The sequence below is a fragment of the Apis dorsata genome, unplaced genomic scaffold, assembly GCF_000469605.1.
Source record: "Apis dorsata unplaced genomic scaffold, Apis dorsata 1.3 scaffold_169, whole genome shotgun sequence".
NCBI classification, from domain to species: domain Eukaryota; kingdom Metazoa; phylum Arthropoda; class Insecta; order Hymenoptera; family Apidae; genus Apis; species Apis dorsata.
This window is the reverse complement of record NW_006263457.1, coordinates 925,887-950,738: the sequence shown is the minus strand read 5'-3', so window position 1 is coordinate 950,738 and position 24,852 is coordinate 925,887. Positions and strand designations below refer to the sequence as shown.

General features: G+C 22.4%; 4 protein-coding genes across 8 annotated transcripts in view; 2 read left to right on the top strand and 2 right to left on the bottom strand.

Moving 5' to 3' along the window:
• Positions 1 to 2,967: 2,967 nt before the first annotated feature.
• Positions 2,968 to 9,143, bottom strand: LOC102671571 (eukaryotic translation initiation factor 4E-binding protein Mextli). Of its 5 annotated transcripts, XM_006614062.2 has the most exons (12): positions 9,048 to 9,143; positions 7,839 to 7,957; positions 7,500 to 7,640; positions 7,205 to 7,374; positions 6,908 to 7,103; positions 6,569 to 6,640; positions 5,599 to 5,659; positions 5,230 to 5,518; positions 4,880 to 5,132; positions 4,688 to 4,809; positions 3,362 to 3,387; positions 2,968 to 3,284 (listed from the first exon to the last, which is right to left on the bottom strand). In XM_006614062.2, the coding sequence occupies exons 2-12, from the start codon at positions 7,945 to 7,947 to the stop codon at positions 3,239 to 3,241; spliced, it is 1,485 nt and encodes a 494-aa protein (XP_006614125.1). In that variant the 5' UTR covers positions 7,948 to 7,957; positions 9,048 to 9,143; the 3' UTR covers positions 2,968 to 3,238. The 5 variants fall into 5 exon arrangements, with proteins under 5 accessions (XP_006614125.1, XP_006614123.1, XP_006614126.1 ...); XM_006614060.2 differs by lacking the exon at positions 3,362 to 3,387 and having other exon boundaries at positions 2,983 to 3,284; XM_006614061.2 differs by lacking the exons at positions 3,362 to 3,387; positions 9,048 to 9,143 and adding an exon at positions 8,169 to 8,674 and having other exon boundaries at positions 3,180 to 3,284.
• Positions 9,144 to 9,281: 138 nt separating this feature from the next.
• LOC102678843 lies at positions 9,282 to 20,807 on the bottom strand. The gene is given in 11 exon segments (XM_031509673.1): positions 9,282 to 12,056; positions 12,143 to 12,493; positions 12,594 to 13,116; positions 19,285 to 19,425; positions 19,496 to 19,618; positions 19,675 to 19,760; positions 19,842 to 20,009; positions 20,108 to 20,248; positions 20,317 to 20,387; positions 20,476 to 20,621; positions 20,694 to 20,807. Coding segments are annotated over 11 exon segments (1,935 nt in total). The 3' UTR covers positions 9,282 to 11,985.
• LOC102672057 (transmembrane 9 superfamily member 4) lies at positions 14,479 to 17,816 on the top strand. The gene is made up of 10 exons (XM_006614065.2): positions 14,479 to 14,632; positions 15,025 to 15,275; positions 15,340 to 15,486; positions 15,552 to 15,707; positions 15,778 to 16,058; positions 16,148 to 16,366; positions 16,442 to 16,599; positions 16,681 to 16,940; positions 17,022 to 17,205; positions 17,276 to 17,816. Exons 1-10 carry the CDS (start codon positions 14,630 to 14,632, stop codon positions 17,513 to 17,515), a joined length of 1,899 nt encoding a protein of 632 aa, XP_006614128.1. The 5' UTR covers positions 14,479 to 14,629; the 3' UTR covers positions 17,516 to 17,816.
• A 1,376-nt stretch (positions 20,808 to 22,183) lies between the features above and the next one.
• The window catches only part of LOC102678713 (trifunctional enzyme subunit alpha, mitochondrial), a 4,774-nt gene continuing 2,105 nt past the window's right edge, over positions 22,184 to 24,852 (top strand). Inside the window, exons 1-8 of the mRNA XM_006614110.2 lie at positions 22,184 to 22,349; positions 22,703 to 22,812; positions 22,885 to 23,157; positions 23,242 to 23,492; positions 23,589 to 23,972; positions 24,051 to 24,221; positions 24,339 to 24,561; positions 24,691 to 24,852. Coding sequence (XP_006614173.1) covers positions 22,277 to 22,349; positions 22,703 to 22,812; positions 22,885 to 23,157; positions 23,242 to 23,492; positions 23,589 to 23,972; positions 24,051 to 24,221; positions 24,339 to 24,561; positions 24,691 to 24,852 — 1,647 coding nt within the window. The 5' untranslated portion in view covers positions 22,184 to 22,276. The remainder of the gene's footprint in view (positions 22,350 to 22,702; positions 22,813 to 22,884; positions 23,158 to 23,241; positions 23,493 to 23,588; positions 23,973 to 24,050; positions 24,222 to 24,338; positions 24,562 to 24,690) is intronic.

The window sequence follows — 24,852 nt, the reverse complement described above, 5'->3', positions numbered from 1 at the left end:
ATATTTAAAGAATATCTTTATTTATGTGACTAATGGGACTCAAATTATAATTAATGTTTGAGAGTATGAAACATCTTATTTTAATCTATTATAACTAAATCACATCTAGAATAGATCAATCTATTTACTTATTTATCTTGGAATACAGAGCAGAGACGAGTAACTTTTTATTAGCTTAGATGATATTCACTTTGACTAGATTATAGATTTTATAATAAATATATCATTTTTTCACGAAGACATTTATTCATCTTATTAAATTTAGTATTAATTACTCGTCACTGACAAGATATTCCTACAACACCGTTTTATGCATATGAACACAAACGATGTTTTACACTCATACTTATACATAAATATATGTTTAAAAAAAACTGCAATGGTAAAATTATATATATAAATATGTAATTAGAATGGTGGTTCTTTATAACTTTTGTTTTAAAACAATATATTATAAAACAGATTAGTTTAGTTTATTTAAAACTATAGAATACATACTAATACGCGTTTTAAGAAATGTTATGAAGTTATTAAAGGCCACTATTCTTATAAAACTGCCAATTATGTGAAAAATCGCATAATTTAATCGTCTGCTATGCTACAAACTAGTTTCTGATATCTAAATAATTTTGGTCATTTTAATTTTCAATTTTTTTCAGAACTAATAATTCGTTTATTTCAAACAACTTATTATTTAAAATAGATTCTTATAATTATATAATATTTTTTTATAATTTTTTTTTTGAACATTAATAATTGTAAACATTTCTGTAAATGAAACTGGTACTGTATATCAGACTAAATTAACTTATACGATGATCAAGTAGACTGAATTTAAAATATATATGTGCGTATATGTATCGCATTATTCTTAATTTACTTAAAGTCATTTGCAATATAAAAATTAGTAACTAACATGGTATATGAAATACAATCAGTAAGTAGGCCTCTGATATCATGCACATAACATCAAATATAACATTTTTAACTTTTACAAGAAGGGAAAAATAAAAATACAATCGATATCTAGTACAATGAAGTGTGCACAAATTGAAGGTGTATGTATATTTAAGTCATTATCCGATTTCTATACGATACTGGAATAATAAAACTTATAGTGCAAAAAAAATTGTTGATTTATTAATATATTCACCTTTTTTTATTATTACTTATATATTTTCATATAATAACGGAATTAATATTATATAATGGAACACAAAATAGTTAAAAATATATTACGCAGATATGCTTTATTTTAATGTGAAAAAGAATCAGATGATACTCTACTTTTATTGGTTTATTAAAGAGCAAGATACAATAATATAATAATATATTACTGTAGTTAGTGTGTAATGATAGTAATAAATTATTAATAATTTAATTCAAATAATCATGTAAATTTGTAATAAATATTAAAGATGTAAAAACATACAAACATAACGTTTCATATACGTGTAATACAATTTATATATAATCTCAAATCAAATAAATATTCCTTTAATATATTTCAAGCCAGAAAATAAAGTACATAAATAATATGGTTCACAAATGCATAATATATACGCCAAAAAAATAATACAATCAAATGTTAATTAAAGAAAATGAAAACATTTGTAATTTATATTCTGGCTAATGAAACATTTACAATACATAATATAAACTTTAATTGAAAGGAGAGAATAAAAACTACTGTACAGAAATATAATTTTATATCTAATAATATATAAATTATTGGATTATTTAAATATTATTATTTAAATTTATAAAATTTGTTATGCAATATTGCAAATTACCATTAATTATATAAAAATCAATATAAGAGCAAAAAACTTTTCATTTCATCTCTCCATACAATTAATACAGTACCATTGTTTAGTATATAAAATATAAAATTTTGATTTAGGATTTTTTTTTTTTTTTTTTTTTTTTTTTTTTTTTTTTTTTTTTTTTTTTTTCCCCTTCAATTATATTAATTCCCCTTTTTTTTTTATAAAAAAAAAAAATTTTTTTTTTTCACTCCCCAAAAAAAATAAAAAACCCCTTTTTTTTTTTTAAAAAAAAAAAAGGGGTTTTTTATTTTTTTTGGGGAGTGAAAAAAAAAAATTTTTTTTTTTCACTCCCCAAAAAAAATAAAAAACCCCTTTTTTTTTTTTAAAAAAAAAAAAGGGGTTTTTTATTTTTTTTGGGGAGTGAAAAAAAAAAATTTTTTTTTTTTTTTTTTTTTTTTTTTTTTTTTTTTTTTTTTTTTTTTATGTCACAGCAGAATAATTACCAAAATGGTAGTTCCTATTTTAATACGATAGACTAGACTATTCTAAATCACTATTTTATTACGATTATTACACGTAACAAAATAAATATTACACATCAAAAAATTGAAGCATTTTTTAAATGTTTATTTGAGTGATGTTAAATTTTTATTTATATCAATTAATATTTATTTGTTAGGAGAATTATATTTTCTATTATTTCCTTGTTTTTTAATTTAATTTATTTACTTAATTCATTCAATTTTAATTGAATTATCAGTAAAATAGCTATTTTCTAATTTCAAAAAATTCATTGAATTATTAATTAAATTATAGAAGTATATTTTTATGAGTAATGCAATTTAATTTATCACACTAAAAATATAAAAGTCCTTTACTGTCTTTCATAAATGTTTATATCAATTATTTCAATTCTAACAATAATAGTAGTAATAATGATAATAGTAGTAATAATAATGATAAAAATAATTTTTTCCATCACTACTGCACGTACCCATAACACCAACTAAAAATATTTTATTGTAACTTGTATTTTGATTAATTAAAATTAAAGAACTTTTCAACGAATTTTATAAATTTGCTGCATAAATATAACAATAAAAAAGCATAAATGCTTATTAGAATATTATTTAAAAAAAAATAATTAATTTTAAACACGCACAATATTATTAAATATTAGCGCATATCTCAATATTTATACTAGTCACTTTGTATTGCTATAATTGAATTGAGCAATACATGTTGTTACTCATAAATTATTATGTATTGCAATGAACTCATACATATTACATATTTGTTCATTTTAGAATATTATACAAAGTTTTGAAAATTTATCACAATACATCGAGATAAAAACCGATGTAAATTAATACATACAATTAGATGATCAAAATATTAAATTATGTAATTTCATTCTGGATCAGTTTCTCCTTCTCCAATTGTCAATACTGTAATAAGACCAGCAGCTGCTACCTTAGCTTTATATGTTTCCGGTTCGAACCAGCGAATCGGTTCCTGTAAAATAAAGATAATACTTAATTACATAATGATCATTAAATATTATTTAATAAATATTATATTTTACACATTACCTTTTTATGATGTTATGAGGAGCATGCTTTGAAATCGTAAAGCAGATGTTAAATGGTTTATGTAAGTACATGCCATTTTAGTGACACAAACATTTTCCAATACAATAATTTTTAAGAAAAATAGGAATTTGTTATACTTTCATTACAATGTATATATCACATGATTTTAAAAAATACAAAGTAAAAATGTTTTATTATTTTTAAAATTTCATAAATGTTATACAATAATATTTATAGTATAAATTGTTTTTAATTTCTTATATGATATATTCAATACTTCTATTATATTTCTCAAATAATAAAAATTGCAGTAACTTTTTTTAATTCATTTAATATTAATCATTTTTTGAATCATTTAGATTTAATATATATTGAAAACTATACAATTACCAAACAAATTATAATATTTATGAAATATAAAAACAATTTAAGAAAATATAAAATTTAAGATTATATAATGTATAACAAACGCAACATATGATATATTCGCTTTTCAAATTATTAACCAATTTAAATTCAAAATAAAAAAAGATAAACATTGAGATCATTTCATTTTTAATAACACAAAAAAAAAGAATATATTTAAAAAAGAACAACTTTTTATAGTTTATCACATACATATTATAAAGATCTAATTTCATAACAAACATATTATACTAATATAACAAAATAGTAGTAATTATTAATGTATTACTACAATTTGAAAAGAAATTATGTTGCTTTCAATAAAAAAAGTTATTTAGTAACACAAAAAAACAAATCATATATATAATCAATTTTCTAAATAATACTGATAGAATAATATTTTTGGTTAAAAGCATAAAATATCACAAAAATCATTATAGTGCTACATTAAATTTTTAGTTTAAATACGTACATTTTACGTATAAGTCTAGTAATATATGTTTTTATATTATAGATACATCACTTAAAATATTGACTTTGCAATTTAACAGAAAAAAAGTAAATTTAAAATAATAAAGATTAATCTTTTTAATAAGAATCAATAATTATTAGATAGTTATAATTTTCGAGAATTGTCTGTAAACTAATAAAAGATATCTATTTTTTTATATTATCATGCTATTATTGTTTTCAATATTATATTAAGACGAGTATTTCAACAGTGACGAGTATTTTAAAAATGAAATGAGTAAAAACATACAACAATTATTTTAGTATTGTCATTTTGATATAGAAAATAAATGTAACTTCAAAACAATTGAATTAATTTCGAAAAGTTAATCTTATATCATTTTGCAAAGAAAATTAGTAAGTAACATTGTTGTACATCAGGTGATTAGCATTGGTATCACATTGATGTACCTTGCGAACAATGTTGGGACATTCCTTTTGAATGCGAACCCAATCTGCAGGTGGCCGTTTAGCATAAGGGCCTGTTGAACACAGCAACAAAAACTCATATGTGAGTTCTCTAACTTCTGGAACTAAATATAGTGTTATCAAAATATTATGTTTCATATTTAGAAGTTTTTAATAATCATTTGGAATAATTACCTTCCTGAGTTGATGAATTTGGTTCAGATATTATATGAGGTTTATAAGTTTCTTCACTTTCTGAAGTTGCAGCACTATCCATATTTAATTCTCGGCCTACTTCATTTGTATTGCTTGGAGTTAATAATGTTTTTTGTGTATTGGAAGACGAGATTGAATAAGGAGATTCTTCTTCAAAATTGAAATATTCTATACCACTTGTGAAATTTTCAGAATCTCCCAAGAAATGTTCATCTAAAACTAGCTTTGCAGTCTAATATACATATTAATTATGTCAGTAATATTAAATTAAAAATAATTAAAAAACAATACATAATTTTATTTATATTTTTAGGGGAAAAAATGATTACCCTAACAAGATCGAGATTGCATCCTGTGATTTTTAAAGATTGGTTACCAACAGTAACCGTATATTTATATTCGCCTATACTGGCGTCGTTGGTGGAGAAGCTGTGGAGGAGTGAACTTCGTAAACGAGAGTTTTGTTGTTGATGTTGCAATCGATTACTTTCATCTGATGCACTGCTATTTAATGAGGAGCTTGAACCACCCATAGCTCCTTTTTCTCCTCCACCTTGCTCTAATCTCACCGGTGATGCATTTCGTTGTATCGTATCTTTTATCAAATCCTTCGCGTAACTAGTGTGAAAATAAATAAATAAATTAAAATTTAAAATTTTTTAAAATAAAATATCAAATAAAATTAAAATTATATCTACTGTATCTTGTCCTCGGAAGTACCCGTGATTTGGACAAGTCGTTCTTTGGCTCCAGGGTTTACTGAAAAAATTATTATATTAGAAGCAATATTTTATAATATTGATCAAATGTAAAATTTGTTATCATAATAAAGTTTATTATGTAAGTAATCATTTGCATTGTGGTTAATGTGCAATTTATCAATGCAAAATTATATATCAAAAATAGATACTATGTAAATATAGATACTATTCAAACACTTTAAAACAAATTATTTATGCATTAAAACATTAAAAAGTTTAACATTAATTGTGGAAATATTGTCCTGTAAAAAGAGATAAGATAATTTTTAGATATATTTAGAACTATAAGCATTTATAAGCAAAAAAAAAATTATATAAAATATATAAAATATTGAATAAAAATTGTAATATGTAATGTTAAATACAATTGCAATATCAAATGTTATTCAATATTTTATATTTATTTAAATGTGACTTATTAAGCTGCAAATAATATGCATATGCTAATGATATGATAACAAGACAATTATATAAAAAAATTTTTTAGTAATCACATAACAAAATTTTCACAATAATTTCATTCAATGACATAATAACATAATAACATATAAAGACAAAATATTTCATGCAAATAAAAATAAAGTAAGTTATAACACAAAATATAGTCAGAAATATTATACATAATATCAATTATATTATAAATTTCTATTTACATAATATTGTGAGAAAGATAAAACTTATTTGTTATATCTTATTAAAAAAATTTACAATAATTTAATATTTTTTAAACAAATATATTTATAAATTTCTAATAAAAACATAAGATTAAATTTCTAATATTTTATAAAATGAATTGATATAATGGAAATATTAGGATATATAAAGATATTAAAAAATATATATAATTGGTTATTTTTATAATGCGTGAACATGATGCTATTAAGCCATCTGCAAATTGTTTGTTTACCTCGCTGGAAGGAGATGATTGTCTGGCTGAGCTCTTCGATCATGTGAACCCGCCGCCCTTTTATTCCCATCACTGTATTTTTGTGCAAATGATTTAGAAGTAGAAACATAATACTTACTACTTACAATAGATGTCAAAAACTAGTAGTATATAAAATATAAGATATATCAAAAAACAGATCCAAAAATATAGTGCAATGGTAACTTAAAATTAAAATAAACCATTCAGAAATTAAAACATGGAAGCCATATTCTACATTATAATACGAAGTTTTACATATATATTTTGCCTACAATGTACATATTACTAATATAATTAAAAATTTTAAACTTTTCTTACCTTTACCAGAATCACTGTTACGTATAACAACTTCATCTTTACAGTAGTTTTTTCCAGGAATACGAGTAGGTTTAACAAATTTGCCACTATTTTTTATAACTTCACCAGGTCCCAAGATAGGTGTTACAGTAGGTGAAGTCATAGTTGCCATTGGAGATGACAATGCATTCGTAGGTGTATCAGGAATTGCTTCTGCCTATTATTACCATATAGATTTCTTCACAATTTATTTAATTATATAAATAATAATATATTTAATTATATTAAATATAATTTAAAAAATGTAATTTAACATACATTATCCAAATGAGATAATTTTTGTGTATAATATACATCCATAGAATCTGTGTGACGCCATTGTTTAGCTCTTAATTCTATAAGTTCCAGCAGGTGAACCCTAGTCGTCAAATCTAGTCTTTCGTCTTGACTTCCATTTCTGATTGCTACAAAAGCTCTATCTAGCTGATCTATATGTTAACGAAAAAATAATTGGAATTTTTATTAATTTATTAATTTATTAATTTATTAATAGCTAGAATTATTTTTTTTATATTATAAATATTTTTAAACTTTATATTATTTTAAATTATACCTTTATAAATAGCTTCTAATTGATGAGCATAAAGTTTTAAATGATTGCACATTGTAATCACATTCATTTGCAGCGCTCGGTCATGGAAGCCATTTGTTAGTTGCATTGCAACATTGTCGATTAAGGAGACTATATCCTCCACTGTAAAATATAATTGTTAAACTTAATTATACATTAAGAATATAAAAATATAAAAGAATTATATTATTAAAATCCATATTATATATATATACATATTTTAAATACATATTTAAATATAATGTAGAAAAAGAAAATTATATAAATAAATTAATGTAAATATAATTATAATAATTATTATAATTATAATAAAGTAATTACCAGTCGTAATCCGCCCATCGACGGTCGCGTGGCGTTGATTAAGTTTAAGCGGTCGAGGTTTTTCAACTTTCTTGATGGTTCGTGCTCGATTTAGTTGTGTAGCGGCCATTCTTTTTAATCTTAAATAAAAAAAAATAAGAAAAATAAGAAAATAAAATAAATAAATTATAATAAAAGATTTATTAAATAATTAAAGATTAAATATAATTTTATAAAATTATAATTAAACATAATTTCTAATTATTTAAAATTATAAATTTATTTTCATAAAGTTAAGAAATATATAAATATATTTTGAAAAAAATAGAGATAAAATAAGAGTATACTTACATATAACTGATTTTTTTTCATAAATTATGGGATGTTTTTATAACATGACATTATTCGATATTTGATTATTTATATAATTAATATATATATAAATGTTATTATGTTATTGATGTTATATTATTAATGTTATTATATTTATATTTTTTAATAACTTGAAATCATAATAAAATTAATATTATAAAGAAAATATAAAGAAAAACGGAATATATTATCTTAACTTTAATTACTTTGAAAAGTATATTCTAAATTCTCGATGTATAGTTTTGCGCCGCGGGTGATTTAAAAATAACTAAGGAAAAGAGTGGTTTACGAAGAAAATAATTAATAAAAAAAGAAAAAATTAAACATTTAATATATACTAATGCAAATTTTAACAATATTTATCACAGTTATTGAAATTAATGCGAAACATAAACTCTTTACAATAGCAGGTTATTTTACTGTGGTCTACGTAGAGATAAAAATAATTTATACAGTTCTCATGCGAGCGCTCTGGCACTTTCGACATCTTGAAAGGCACGTTAGAAGAAGAAGGAAAATGTACATAGAACAAAGAGAGATAGTAAGCAAAAGAAAGGGGAAAACAAGAGTGGGAAAGGAAAAGTGGAAGGGAATAAAAAAGAAAAAAAAATGGAAGAAAATATAACTTATTAAAATTATATAAAATAGAAAATAAATGACATAAGTAAAATCTGATATATATAAGTAATAAAAACTAAATTCTATTAATGCAATAATTAATATGGCTAATATTACAAAATCTAAAATTATGAAAGCTAACATTATATCAAACATTTAATATTTAATATTTTAACCAAATTATTATATTCAAAAAATAGTTATCTATATTTTAATTTTTATCATTAAAAAGACACTTACCACCACGTCGGCCGTGCCACAGATCAACGACAGGCAGACCGTCTGAAAGAAATTGGTAAGATATGCCGTTGACATATGTTACGAAGATATATTCAAGTGTCTTAAATTTAAAACAATGATACCAACATGTTTAGAATTCACTAGTAAAAGAATCTAATTGAAGACAATTTTGTTAATTTCATATGACTTCATATTATACAAACGTAAACTTATTACATATGTATAAATAAATTATTGACATTGAAAACATTTTATTCAGTCAGTAAGAAGCATTCTACATGATGATGATGATGATGATGATCATGATAATGATAATATAATAATAATCAGAATAATCATAATAATTATAATAATATTAATTTATAATAATAATAATTCATTCATAATAACCATTTGTAATATACAATTATCTCTCTCTCTCTCGCGCGCGCGCGTTCTCGCTCTCTCACATACATTGAATTGTCTTAGTACACAAATTATACAAAATTCATTAATAAATGAAACATTACATTCTTCAGACTATAAATGTAGTCAATAAATCATTTTTATCTCGTTTTTGCTGCAAAGATACTTTGTTTTTCTTTTTAGTTTGGTATTCGGCAGCGTTGTTGGATTTGAAGGACTACTTTAAACTCCCTGCTCACAGTAACGTTTACATACTTTGTGCTTTCTTTGTACATTGCTAAAAAATTCATACCTGCTAAGCAGGTCAAAGAGATAACAAACTCTAAATATTTTTTTTTTATAAGGCATAATATGTATCATATATTTCATAACAAAATTACGTTATCAGTAAATGTATAAATGAACAATAACACAACAATGTAAACGTAACTGATGCAGTTCTATTATTGTAAATCCATATTTCTATTGATTTGAGGTAGTGTATTCAATGTAATCCTATTACTTTGCTGCTATATGTTGTGTGTGGATATGTGTTTCATATGAATATTTTTTACACCCATACACTTTTACTATAAGTCCAAAATATGTAAACATATCAAGAACTTTATGTTTAACAAACAGATATGATCATAAGATATAAATATTATTTAATTCAAATCTCTTTTATCTATTGCAAACAGCATGATTTTTCAATGAGTATTTATAAATAGTTCAGAAAGTAAAAATGATGAATATATTATTTATATATGTATATATAAATATACACACACACTCACACACGACTTAGTATTTTGGACTTACAGTTATTTCAGTTGTAAGTGTGCTTCAAAAATTATCATCTATGTTTAAAGTATGAGAAAACTAAATGTCGGGCAAATTTTGAAACCAATTGTAATTTTGCATTAATTATTTTGTGCATGCCGTACATTAAACGAGCATGAAAATTTTTTAAGTATACCTTCATTATTAATCAAAATCTTCCCGCTATTCAGTATTCCAACTTCATTACCAAATACGACAAGGCTGCTGACATTAGGCTTGCTAGCACTTGTAAATAATGCCCAGCAATTGTGCTATTCTGTTAGTTTCTTTAACTATTATTCCATGAATAATTTATCACATTTTAATCGTCTTCACAGATTGAAAAAGAGAGGGCATATGTAACATCATGCATTACCAAGTTGGCTCAATCTATGAACACTTTTGTAAAAAATATAACATCTATGGATGGTTGAGCCCTTGGTTAGCATATAACGAATTAGTATTTTTGAAGGTAATGCGTATCACTTCTGCAGGAACAATTACTGGATACAAATATCCATGTAATAATTTATATTAAATGCATTTGATATCATTTTTCCTTTACTTTAAAAGGAAACATTAATTTTGGGTTTAAAAATATACCCAAAGTTACATCTAATACTTAAAAAATGAAATCTATTTAAGCACAAGATATGGATATTTCTTATAATTTGATTGTACAAATTCTATTCTATTGCAGAAGTGATTTTCGCTCTAGTCTTCGTATATTAGTTTTTCTTTTAATATCACACATACCCTCTCTCTAAAAAACTAAATACAGTAAACCTAAATAGAAATCGAGAAATTGACAATATCAATTTTGAATTTTGACACATTCGTGTTATCCTTATATTACTTTTAATATAAGTTTAACAACTTAATCAAATCAATCTAATTAAAATAACAAATACAATGCATAAACACATTATAAAAAATTAAACTTAACATAAATGATGACTTATATATTCAAGATATAATAGCCTCAACAGTTTACCAGGGGAAAAACACAAACGAAACATACATATAATAGTAAAACTATTAACTACTACATTCTACTCTAAAATAGCGAGAAAATCCTAAGACACGCGATATCGCACGATGAACAATATTTTTAGAAGTTGCAGAATATTTGCAATTTCTAAAATCATTTCTGTTAAATTTGAATTTTCTAATTCTTGCATTGTGAATGTCTTGTGATTTTTACGCTTTTGTAACAATTAATTCAATATCATCCTTCCTGCTATGTTATTGGTTTTCTCATCTATAGCAGAATATCTTAAAATAAAGCAGAAAATTTTTCTGCTTTCAACTTGTACGTTTAACTTGCAATTTTAGATCCTGGAGCCGAAATCCATTATTTGATTAATTGTCACAATTATAGATATTTTTTTATAAGTTAAGCTCGTATGTACTTTGACATTTTTTTCATATACTTAATATCGTCAGAAAATTTTTTGTGACTTATGGAATATTTCAACCCCATAGATAAAAATTGATTTTAGACAACAATTAAAGATTAAAATCATTATTAACTATAATTATCAATTATTACACCATTAGTATGTCTTATGTAGTAATAAATTACCATCGTGCTATTTTATTTCACCGTCGACGATTGTTTTTTTTTTTTTTATAACTAGTTGTTTATGAGTTATTATCTTAACTTATTAACGAGTATTATGGCATCTGCATTTGTCAAGAAGAATTGAAGTAAATTTGCATTTTACCTTACTTAATTATTAATGCTGTACGAAATTCAGCTTTTTAAATTTTTATAAACTCGATTTAATGATGCCGTTTTTTCTTGAAACCTAAAAAGAATTAAATTATATTATAAATAAAAACATTCAGTACAAAATAAACATATTTAATGAAATAAAATAATTTACTTTTTTTAGCTTTGCCTTTTTTCTGAGCTTTTCTCTTTTTAGCAGATACTGAAGATGATTCTCCAAAAGTTGTAATTTCTTCTCCAAGTGTACCAAGAGTTGTTATTTGATGACGTCTGTGCTTTTCTTGTTTAGTAACAGGTAAACGCGTCATATAATTTTCTTCATATTCTATCTTTCGTTTATTTTCTCGACCTAGACTAGCTTGCTTTTCTGCTAAACCATGTTTATCTTCAATAGGAGCATCTAAATATTCTTCTTTTAATTCTCTTAAAACAGCACCTGATATTGCACGTCTACGAGCTCTTTCTCCTGCTTTACGAATTTTTTCAGTAACTGTTTCATCTCCATCTATGAATGAAAAAAATAAGATATTCAAACGTTATATTTTGGAAAATTATATATGAATGTATAATTATTGTATACATAATATAGATTCATAAATACTGACCATAATGTACTGCAGCAAGTTTTGGTGGTACATAAATATTAGATTTTCTTGCCTGTATTGATTTGAAACCATCTACTTTATCTTGATCACTATCAGATTCTTCATCATTACTATCAAATGCATCTGGGTTTGCTTTAAAATTAGTTGGATCATCATTGTTAATAGTACCAGTTACAGCAGTCTTAACAAGTTTATCTATTTGATATTTTAATTTGTGATCTATTGGTCGGATTTTTTCTAGGACAGTTCTTATTTCAATTAAGCGATCAATTGATGGATCTCCTTCTATACGTTCTCCAGAACATTTTCTCAAAACCACATAAGTTAAATTAATCAAATAAGAAAGTAACATATGATATTTCATTTCTAGAAAACTAAGACCCTTATCTGTAGAAATTTCTCCATTTTTGACACGGACTAACATATTGTCTACAAGTTGATTAACTTGTAGGACATTAGCATTCATTTCCCCAAGCAAGCGAAATGCCTGTGGAAGATCTCTTTGTTCCATTTCATCAATTGCCTGTAAATATAATTTTTCATTATTGAAAATGTATATTCAATATAAAACTTGAATACAAATTAAATATACAAAGAAAAATCTACCCTCATTATTGTCATATTTTGTTTAAAAAAAAATGTTTATAAATATGATTTATAATTCATTCATAAAACAATGAATTTATTCATAAAACATTAAATTTTTACTTTACATAAATTTAAATATTCTTTAACAATATCACTTAAAATTTTTCTATCGTCTTCGAAACTGTATTTTACACAAGTTCAATATATAAAAATCACTATATAACTTATTTATCTCAATATTAAGCACATTTTATTTAAAAAATGAAATACGCGCTAAATTTTGTTCATAAAATCGAAACGTAACCAATGTTTTTGTATAAGTTTCATCTAAAAATTTATAGAAAGGCTTAATTTGAAGAAAAATGTCGGAGCCATGTATGTACGGGGAAAAAAGCGCAATAATCTGCTGCCATCTTTCCTATTTACTAATGGATGACAACGGAAAAAAAAAACAATCAAAAATTTCCAATAGACCTGATAGAAAAATGCATTGATTTAGACAATTTACGTGGAAATTTATTAAAATAATATACTTAAAAGTTTCCACTTACCTGTACCATTGTTCTGAAATAAAAATTAATCGAACAGATGCATATCTAAATAACGTAACTTGTAATTAAACGAGTCCCCACGTGGGACGATATTTTCCTTTTCGGGGGTATATTTTTTCGCTCGGAAAAGCTTGATCAAAACACCTTCTATTATATAGCAAAAATGTTTTCATTTTTTAATAAAAAATAAAATTTTACTGATTTAAAAATAATGATTGTATTATTTATGAGTATTAAATTTATAATTATAGAAATGAAATAAATTAAATGGTTGATTAAGTAATATATTACATTTATAAAAGGTTCACTTCCTTTTCATTACAAGGATAAAAAATTGCGGGAATTTTAAGAATAAATGCCAAACAAATTTTTTGTAGGATAATTAATGTTTTAAATATCACATTGAAAATGTACCATATTATGTTATTGTAATTATATTGATCTTTAAAAAAATAAAATTAAACTGAAAAAAATATAAAATAAATTTTTTAAAATAAATATTATATTATTTAATAAAATTTAGATAATTAAAATTATTGGATAGAGAAAATATTTAATGTTTATTTTAATTTTGCAATTAAATATTTAACATTAATTTAATAAAATATAAAAAACATATGTTTATAAAAATTATAAAGTTTTTTTTGTTTTAAACAATTTAAATCGGTAAAAGTTACTATTGACAAATATCACAATATAAAGTAATATATAGATCATTTTACTAGGGAATTTTATAAAGCATCATTCTTGTATTATTTTACTAACAAATGTCTCGATATAAACTTCATGTTGAAGTAAATTTCATTTTTGACGTGAACGCAATAGAAACGAGAAGCAATTAAGAATAAAATAAAGAATACGGCGTGGCGCGCCTCTAACGAAAACAATAATTAAAGGATGGTAAGTCTATTTTATTTATTTTTGTTTAATACTTAAGATAAAATATTACAAAAAAAAAAAAAATATTTATTGATCAAATATAGTAGTTCTTTTTTAATATAATATTTTCTAACTTTGCAATGATGGTAATCATAAAATACAATTCTATTAGTCCTGTCAGAAATTTAATAGCATTGTTTATCATAGTTACGAAAAAAATATCTTAAGTGTTAATATTACTTAATTTATAATAATGAATTGAAATTAAAACAAATCATTATTATAAATAATCATGTACATTTGTATTTATATTTATAAATAAATTATGTTTAAATTTATATTCATTGCAATTATAAATATTATTAAAAAATATTAATTATTTTTAATTATCTTAATAAAATTCTTATTAATAGGGGAGATTAAAAAAAAGCAATGCAATATTTGTAATAATATGCTTATTAATTGAAACAAATGGCTTTTACGTGCCTGGTGTTGCTCCAGTAGAATTTAAAAAGGGGCAAAAAATTGATGTTAAAGCAGTTAAAATGACTAGTACTCACACACAATTACCATATGATTATTATTCTATTCCTTTTTGTGTACCAAAAAATGGAAGTAAGGATTATAAATCAGAAAATTTAGGAGAAGTATTACGTGGTGATAGGTAAGGATTTATTATTTGTTATTAAATTTTATTTTTTAAAAATTTATTCAATTTATTTTTATAGAATTGTAAGTACACCATATGAAGTATCAATGGCAGAAAACATAATGTGTAGATTATTATGTCATGGACCAAATGAACTTATGACATGGAATGAAAAAGAATCACAACTTGTCATAGAACGTATCCAACATGATTATACTGTACATTTGTAAGCATATATGAAATTATATTTTGTATTATATATGTACTTGTTATAATTTTTTTTATCCTTAGGTTAATTGATAATTTGCCAGCAGCAACAAAAAAAGTTCAGAAAGATACAAATAATGTAATTGTATATCATGGATATCGTTTGGGTGGTATTATGAATGGCCAATATTACATTAATAATTATCTTAAATTAAAATTAAGTTATCATAAATATGGAGAGTTAGTATAAATAATATTATTTGATATATAAATTATACATCAAAATATAATTACTTTTTATCTTTCATAGAAATGAATTTAGAGTAGTTGGATTTGAAGTAGAAGCTCATTCAGTTGATGTAAGTCAACTAAAGTTTGATAAAACTACTTGTATACTACCCTCACATCCTCAGGCAAATCTTCAATTTGTTAACCCTAAAGGAACCAAACTTCTATTCTTATATACTGTGGATTGGAAGCAATCTGATGTAAGTTGGGCAAGCAGATGGGACATATATCTAGGAATGAGTGATGTTGAAATTCATTGGTTTTCAATCATCAATTCACTTATTGTAGTTATTTTTCTTTCTGGTAAATATTTATGATATATTTTCTTAAATTATTGATATTTTTTTTAAATTATTTTAAAATATATAAAAATTTTTGATAAAATTATATAGGGATTTTAACAATGATCATGGTTCGAACTCTAAGGAGAGATATTGCGCGTTACAATGCTGGTGAGAGTGATAGTTTAGCAGGTTTAGATGAAACAATTGAAGAAACTGGTTGGAAACTTGTTCATGGAGATGTATTTCGACCTCCTCCAAATCCTCGGTTATTTGCTGCTGTGATAGGCAGTGGAATACAAATATTTTTTATGGCTTTAATTACAATATGTAAGAATTTATATTCTTTTATAAGAAATATATTATTATTAAAATATATTTATTACTTTTATGATATATTTTCAGTTTTTGCAATGTTAGGAATGCTTTCTCCTGCTAGTAGAGGTGCACTTGGAACCTGTGCAATATTTCTATATGTATTTTCTGGTTTAATTGCTGGATATTTTTCTGCACGACTTTATAAAACAATGCGCGGTCGAAAATGGAGAAGAACTGCGTTATTGGTAAATATAGAACATATTAATATAACTGGTATAAAATTTAAAAAATAAAAATTTTTTATATTGTCACATAATTTATTATAGACAGCAACGCTTTTTCCTGGAATAGTATTTACTACTTGTTTTTTCTTAAATTTCTTTATATGGGGAAAGCATAGTTCAGGCGCAGTACCATTTAAAACAATGTTAGCATTGTTATGTTTATGGTTTGGCATTTCACTTCCTCTTGTATATCTTGGATATTTCTTTGGATATCGTAAACAACCATTCACACATCCTGTTAGAACAAATCAAATTCCCAGACAAGTTCCTGATCAATTATGGTATATGAATCCAATACTATGGTAAGTATATAAAAATAGCATGAAAGAATACATATAATTCTTATTATATTAGAAATCAAATGTATTTATCATTTATTACAGTACATTAATGGCTGGAATTCTTCCTTTTGGTGCTGTTTTTATAGAATTATTTTTCATCCTAACTGCATTATGGGAAAATCAATTTTATTATCTCTTTGGATTCCTCTTTCTAGTTTTTTGTATACTTGTTATTTCTTGCTCTCAAATTTCTATAGTTATGGTCTATTTTCAATTATGTGGAGAAGTAAGTAATAAATAATTATTTTCAATCTTATTTAATATATATACTTATTATATATCTTATTCTTTATTAGGATTATCGATGGTGGTGGAGAAGTTTTATTGTCAGTGGAGGATCAGCTGTATATGTTTTAGCTTATTCAATTTTTTATTTTATGACAAAATTAGAAATAACAGAACTAATTCCAACACTTTTGTATTTTGGTTACACTGGATTAATGGTTTTAACATTTTGGTTATTAACTGGTACAATAGGATTTTTTGCAGCTTATGCATTTATTCGAAAAATATACGCTGCTGTAAAAATAGACTAGTCAATCATTGATCCTATCAGTGATTAAGAAAAGTAACACTGTTTCAATGTGTGTTACAAAGAATATTTAATTACTTTAAATGAAATGTATGTGAAACCAAAATAGTACAGTTTATTTTCAGTTTCGATATATTAATTTCATTTAGTTACAAATGAGAACTATATTTACCAAATAATATTTTTAAATATTATAAAATTATTCTGTTTATAATGAAAAATATGTAAAATTTATGAATGAACAGAAAAAATTGTAATTAAAGAGAATGATGTATAACTTCATTCATTGCATTATTAATACATAATTTTCAGTTTTTATTGTTTATTAAATCTTAAATATTTTGTATTAAAGTACTTATAATTTATAAAATGAATTCATTTTATAAATTATTTATTTCATTTTCATATATAGAAATGAATAAATTATTAATTAAGTATTAATATTATTTTTTTTAAATATAAAAAATATAAAATTATAACATTTTTAAGTATAAATAATATTATAAGTTATACATAATGAAGTTGAACAAGTTGTACTATTGGGCAGAGAGACATTCAATATGTAAAAAAAAAAGTCGAAAAAAAAATTTTTTTTTCGATTAATTTTTGCATGTAGAATTATTTTCTTATTACTCTTGGATGTATCTATTTATCTATTTGACTTTACTTATATGTAATATTAGTTATAGTTAATATCAGTACAATAGTAGTATTAATTCACAATTATTCTTCTTTTTATTACAATAAGATGAAAATTTTACAAATTATATTTATAAATATTTATTAACACACAAATATGCATTAAATGCATATAATATAACATTAATAATCAGTTATATTCAAATAAGTTGAAAGTATACATTACTTCTTAATATGTATTATATCATATAAAATGTTTATCAATTATATAATATTAATAATATTTTTAGTTAATATATATAATATATAAAATAATAATATTTTAATAATATTTTTGGCATAATTATAAAGATCTGTATTTTCAATTATTCAAGTATTATATTTACTAAATCTGTACTATAGTATTTCATGAAATTTTTAATATTGATATATCATAAACATATAGTTGTATATAAGTTTTATAAATGTGTATTGATTATATTTGCGATTTTTAATATTCTTATTCTTTTTCTATTTTATACATATTCATATACAATTTCTTTTTTAATAGAATAGCTGTTTGATAAAATAATAAAAACAAAAAAAAAATTAAAATATATAAAATAAAGTAATTTTCAAAATTTGATAAAGTTGAGGTATAGTTATATTGATTTAAATAACAAAAATAAATAAGATAAATATTTTATAAATAATGTAAATAATGTAATTAATACATAAAAGATTTTATATATATAAACACAAATATTTTTCAATAATCTGAGATTTATATTTCTATGTTTTTTCTTATGTTTATAATTATATATTTGTAATTTTTTTGTTTTTTTATTAATATTAATATATAGCAATATATTTTTAATGAAATTTTAAAAGATAATATCGATTTTGTTTTAGTTTACATTTTATAATAAAATATATGAAAATGCACATTATACTAATAATATAAATTTTGATCTCTGTAGATTCTACAGGCATATAACATTTTGATGCAGAATAATTATTAGGAGTAAATACACCCTGAAATATAATAACATTTTAAAAATTTATAATAATATAATATAAAATATTAATATAATAATATAAAATTATAAAATTGAATTAAATATGTTTTTGAAATATGTTTTTTCTAGAACATACCAATAATAGTGAAGGATTATCTTTATTACGCCAACTAAAAGATGATATTGTAAATTCTAATATATCTTTCCTATGTATTCTTCTACAACCATGATGGGTGTGTCCATTAATAATAAGTCTTGGATTCAATATATCTAAAAGCTAAAAATTTCTTTATATAAGTTTAATTATAATCATTTAGATCAATCATTTTTTTAGAATATTTACATACTTGTTCAGATGCTTCTTTTGATAAACATTCCCATCGTTCTCTAAACTTGATATCTTTTATTTCATCTGGTGCTTGATCAAGTTCATTGCAAATTTCATCAGATTCGCGATACATTGGAAAATGCTAATTTAAAAATTATATTATCATTTTTATTTTATGAAATAAAATTATTTACTAACCTGTAAAATAATTGGTCTACTATATCTTGAAATTACATTATCTTTGTTACAATTATTTCCTGTATTTTTTGCACATTTTAAATGTGCTAAAAAATATTTTTATTTATACATAAGTTTTAATAAATTTTTATAAATATTCATTTTTTTTTAACAAAAATTAATCTTACTAGCAATTTTATTTAATGCAATTTCTGTAGGACGACATAAAAAACATCCATCTCCTTCCAGTGCCATACTATTAATTAAAACAAAATGATTTCCTCTAATACTAACTCTTTTTACACTTGGTGACTTTAAACCATTTACAAATCGTTGATTTAAATATGGAGTAATTCCTAAAAAAAATATTTTGTAATTAAAAATATATTTATATAATAATATATTAATATTATAACTACAAAAATTAAATTTATGGTAAAATTAAATATTTTACCATAATGAAATCCAATATCATGATTTCCAGCAACAACATAAAGATGAATATGTTTAGGTACTGAAAATAATGAATGAAATCTTTGTACATATTGATCAAATTCTGCAGAACTACTCCATTGTCCTTCATCGAATAAATCACCTATTACAATTATAATATATTTATTAATTAATTTTATTTTTCATCATTAAACATTTTTTATTAAATACCTAATATAAAAATTATATCTGGTTTATGAAGTGTAATCATAGTTTGAAATGCTCTATACATTTGCCATTCTCTATAAAAAAAAAAAATATGAATTTTAATAGAGAAAAAATTTACTTTTAGAAAATTAAACTTATTATTTATTTAATTATTTAATTTACCTTCTTAATTTATCAAACCAATGTCCATGTTTAGAACCTAATAAATGAGTATCTGCTATAAACATTGCATGTACAGGAGTTTCTTCTGGTTTGAGTTGAGTAATAGTCATATCGATTTTATGTGGTTCCAAAATAGGCCATGTACACTATTATATTGAAATATTTAAAATATAAAAATTTTGAATTTTGCAAATATAACGTATGCCAATAAAACTTACCTGAATAAGCACAAGATAATATAATAAATATTCACAAAAAATAAATACACATATTAAAGCTATGACAGCTTCAATTAAATATTTCTTATATGAAAATGTTTTGGCATCTAACATTTTGTATTATTTTTGTAAAAATATTTTCAAAGATATAATTAATAAGTTATATAGAATAGAATTAAAAATATCACACATATTCTTTTTTCATTCTATTTGAATATTGAACATTTTCGTATATTATGATTATATATTCATATCATATATTTAACACAAAAAGTATATTTTGTTTTGAATATTGAAAATAAACATACAATATTTTTTGCATGAAATATATCTAACATTTAATGTTTTATTATGTAATTCAATTTGTAAATTCATAAATTGTCTTACCATTTTCATTTATAAAATTGTATAGAATAAAATTACAATAATAATAATAATATAAATTAATAATCAAAATTAAAACTAATTTAATTCTCTCAATTTTCTTAAATCAACTAAAAATAAATAAATATTCTAAATCATAATAACAATTTTTTATTTGATAATACTGAATACCGAATAATACGATTTTATTAAAGTACATAATATATACATATAATATTAATTTATTGCTTCATTAATTATTTGAATGATTTAGAAAGCAATAACGTTACAACAGTAATCACTAATATTAAAATACTATATAAGTAGTATTAACAAGTAATGTATAAACTATATACAACTATATAAACTATATAGATAAAGTATAAAAGTATAAAAGACTTCAGAGATATCCATAAGATATCATAATATTCTACATATAATATCAATATATATATAATTTATATGTATGTAAAATATAATATATAAAATATAATATATAATTCATGATATCAAATTTTAAAAAAAAATAAGCATCATATGATTTAACTTTTTACTATTATTTTAGTCGGATAGTTAAATATCGATATCAAAATCAATATATACATCGATACCAATTTTTACTGTATTGATTATAAATTTTATTTAATTTTAAAATAATATTCATATTATTTGTCTTGTACTAGTATTTAACTTTAATATTAATCAAATGTATGAAATATAATCAATTATATGAAATATTTATATGAAAATATTTAAGCTTTTAATAATATAAATTAAATATTTATATATATTAAAAATATTATTCTTATAATAAAGATCTTATAAAATTTATAAATTTACAAATTTATAAATTATAATGTATATATAATACAATATTGTATTACACATATTTGTATTTTAAAAATATTTAATATTTATAAAATTAAATTAAATTATTGTTCAAAAAACATCTAATTTTTTAAAAAAATTAATTTTGATTTTGATATATATATAAAATATATAATTATTTTTTTTTATGTTTTTCAAATATAATAAATTGAAATTAAAGATGTCATGATCTAAAAGTTCACCCACCAGCAAACATATTATATTATAACAATAATTATACGCAAGTTACTTATAATTATACGCATGCGTAGTAATCGGTATTTCATTTCTGTACAATCTTCCATGTGTAATTAACGTTATTTTCTAGGGTAGGTGTTTTAATATTCTAAAACATGTCACAATACAGATTATTGGGTGCTCTTGCAAATGTTTCGCACATTAGTAAAAATATATCAACACGAACAGGTAATTATATATAAAAAAAGTTATATTTTTATATGATCATTTGTTTTTAAATAATATATCTATATCACATAAAAATTTGCACTATATACAATATTGTATTTATTACAATATTTATTACAATATTGTATTTATTACAATATTTATTACAATATTGTATTATACATAATATATATATAATCTAAAGATATTGATAAAGTATGAAAATATATAAAGTACGAAATAAAATAAGAAAGAACTAAAATAGAAAAGTACGAAATATTTAATAAAAATTATTGAAATAGATAATAAAATATTATATATTATAAAAATTTGTATAATTTTCATTTTGATTTTATTATAAATTTTACTTTCAGCATTATATAAATCAATGAGAGCAATGAGTATATCAACAAATTTAAAACATTTGAAATATAAAGTTGTGGATAATGTAGCAGTTCTTACTTTAGATTCTCCAGGAGTTAAGGTATATATAATTCTACTAGTTTCACAAATAATTCAATAAATAAATTAATTTTAATTTTTATTTGCGATATAGATAAATATTTTAAATTCAGAAGTAATGTATGAAATTGATGACGTTCTAAAAAATATAGAACAAAATTCTGCTGTAAATTCAATAATTTTTATAAGTGGAAAACCAGGTTGCTTTGCTGCTGGTGCTGATATTAATATGCTACGTTTTTTCAAAACTCCAGAAGATGGCTATAAAGTATCTTTTGAAGCCAAAAAACTCTTTGAAAAAATAGAAAAAAGTAAAAAACCAATTATAGCTGCAATTCAAGGTACTTGTTTAGGAGGAGCTTTGGAGGTATGTAATTTAATAAATTTATACATTCTATTTTTATAAGATATAGTTTTCATTATTATTCACATTTTTATTTAATCGATATAGATGGCTATAGCTTGTCATTATCGAATTGCTGTAAATGATCAAAAAACTAGTTTAGGTTTACCAGAAGTAATGTTAGGTATCTTGCCTGGTGCAGGTGGTACACAAAGATTACTTCAATTAATATCACTTCCTAATACTTTAAATATGATTCTTACTGGTAAACAAGTTAAAGCAATTAAAGCTAAGCAAATAGGACTTGTAGATCTTTTAGTGAATTGTCTTGGTTCTGGCATTGGAACATCAGAAGAAAAGTAAGATTTGATACATTTTTAGATATATAGATATATATAGATTTAATATATATTTATAGAAAGTATGAAAATTTTACTTACTTAAAATATTTCCAGTACAATGAGATATTTAGAAGAGACTGCTATTAAAGTTGCACAAGATATTACAAATAAAACCTTAAAAATTGATCGAAGTCCTAAAACATTAATTGATAAATTTCTGAATTATGCATTATATTTTGATTTTGTAAAGGATCAAATATTTAATCTAGCAAAAGAAAAAGTAATGAAGAAAACTGGAAATTTCTATCCTGCCCCGTTTAAAGTCTTAGATGTAATACGTATTGGTTTAGATAAGGGACCAAAATTTGGTTATGAAGCAGAATCTAAAGCTTTTGGTGAATTAGGAGTTACACCTCAATGTAAAGGTCTTATAAATTTATTCTTTGGACAAACTACTTGTAAAAAAAATCGTTTTGGAGTGCCAAAAAATGCTGTTAAGTATGCATATTTTTATATATATTATGTAAAAATAAATAATTTTTTTTGTAAAATACTTAATATATATATATATTTCAGAAAAATTGCTGTTGTTGGTGCTGGCCTTATGGGAGCAGGTATTGTTCAAGTAAGCATAGATAAAGATTTTGATGTAATTATGAAAGATACAAATGAAACTGCTTTATACCGTGGTGTTCATCAAATACAAAAAGGAATGGATGCTGCTGTGAAAAAAAAAAAATATTCTAAGTTAGTTTTTAAAGTTTCTTAATTTTTAAAAATATGATACATGTTTATACACATGTATGAATACATAAAAATTCCAAATTATCAAATTTTATTATTCTTTTTTAAATTTATTTTTAGCTTTCAGAAAGATAAATATCTTTCTAAACTTGATTCTACATTAGATTATAGTTCATTTAAAAATGCAGATATCGTAATTGAAGCTGTATTTGAAGATATTACAATTAAACATAAAGTTATAAAAGAAATTGAAGCAAATACACCAAATTACTGTGTACTTGCAACAAATACATCAGCAATTTCTATTAATGAAATAGCTGCTGCGAGTAGTCGTCCAGATAAAGTAAGTATAATATTTAATTATATTTAATTATAATATAAATATAATATTATAAATATTATATAAATATTATATAAATTTATAATATTTATAATATTTTCTTTAATTTAATTTAGTATAATTATGTTATAGGTAATTGGAATGCATTATTTCTCTCCAGTAGATAAAATGCAATTGTTAGAAATAATAACACATAAAGGAACATCGACTGAAACAATTAAAACTGCAGTTGATGTAGGCTTAAAACAAGGAAAAACAATTATTATTATTGGAGATGGTCCTGGATTTTATACA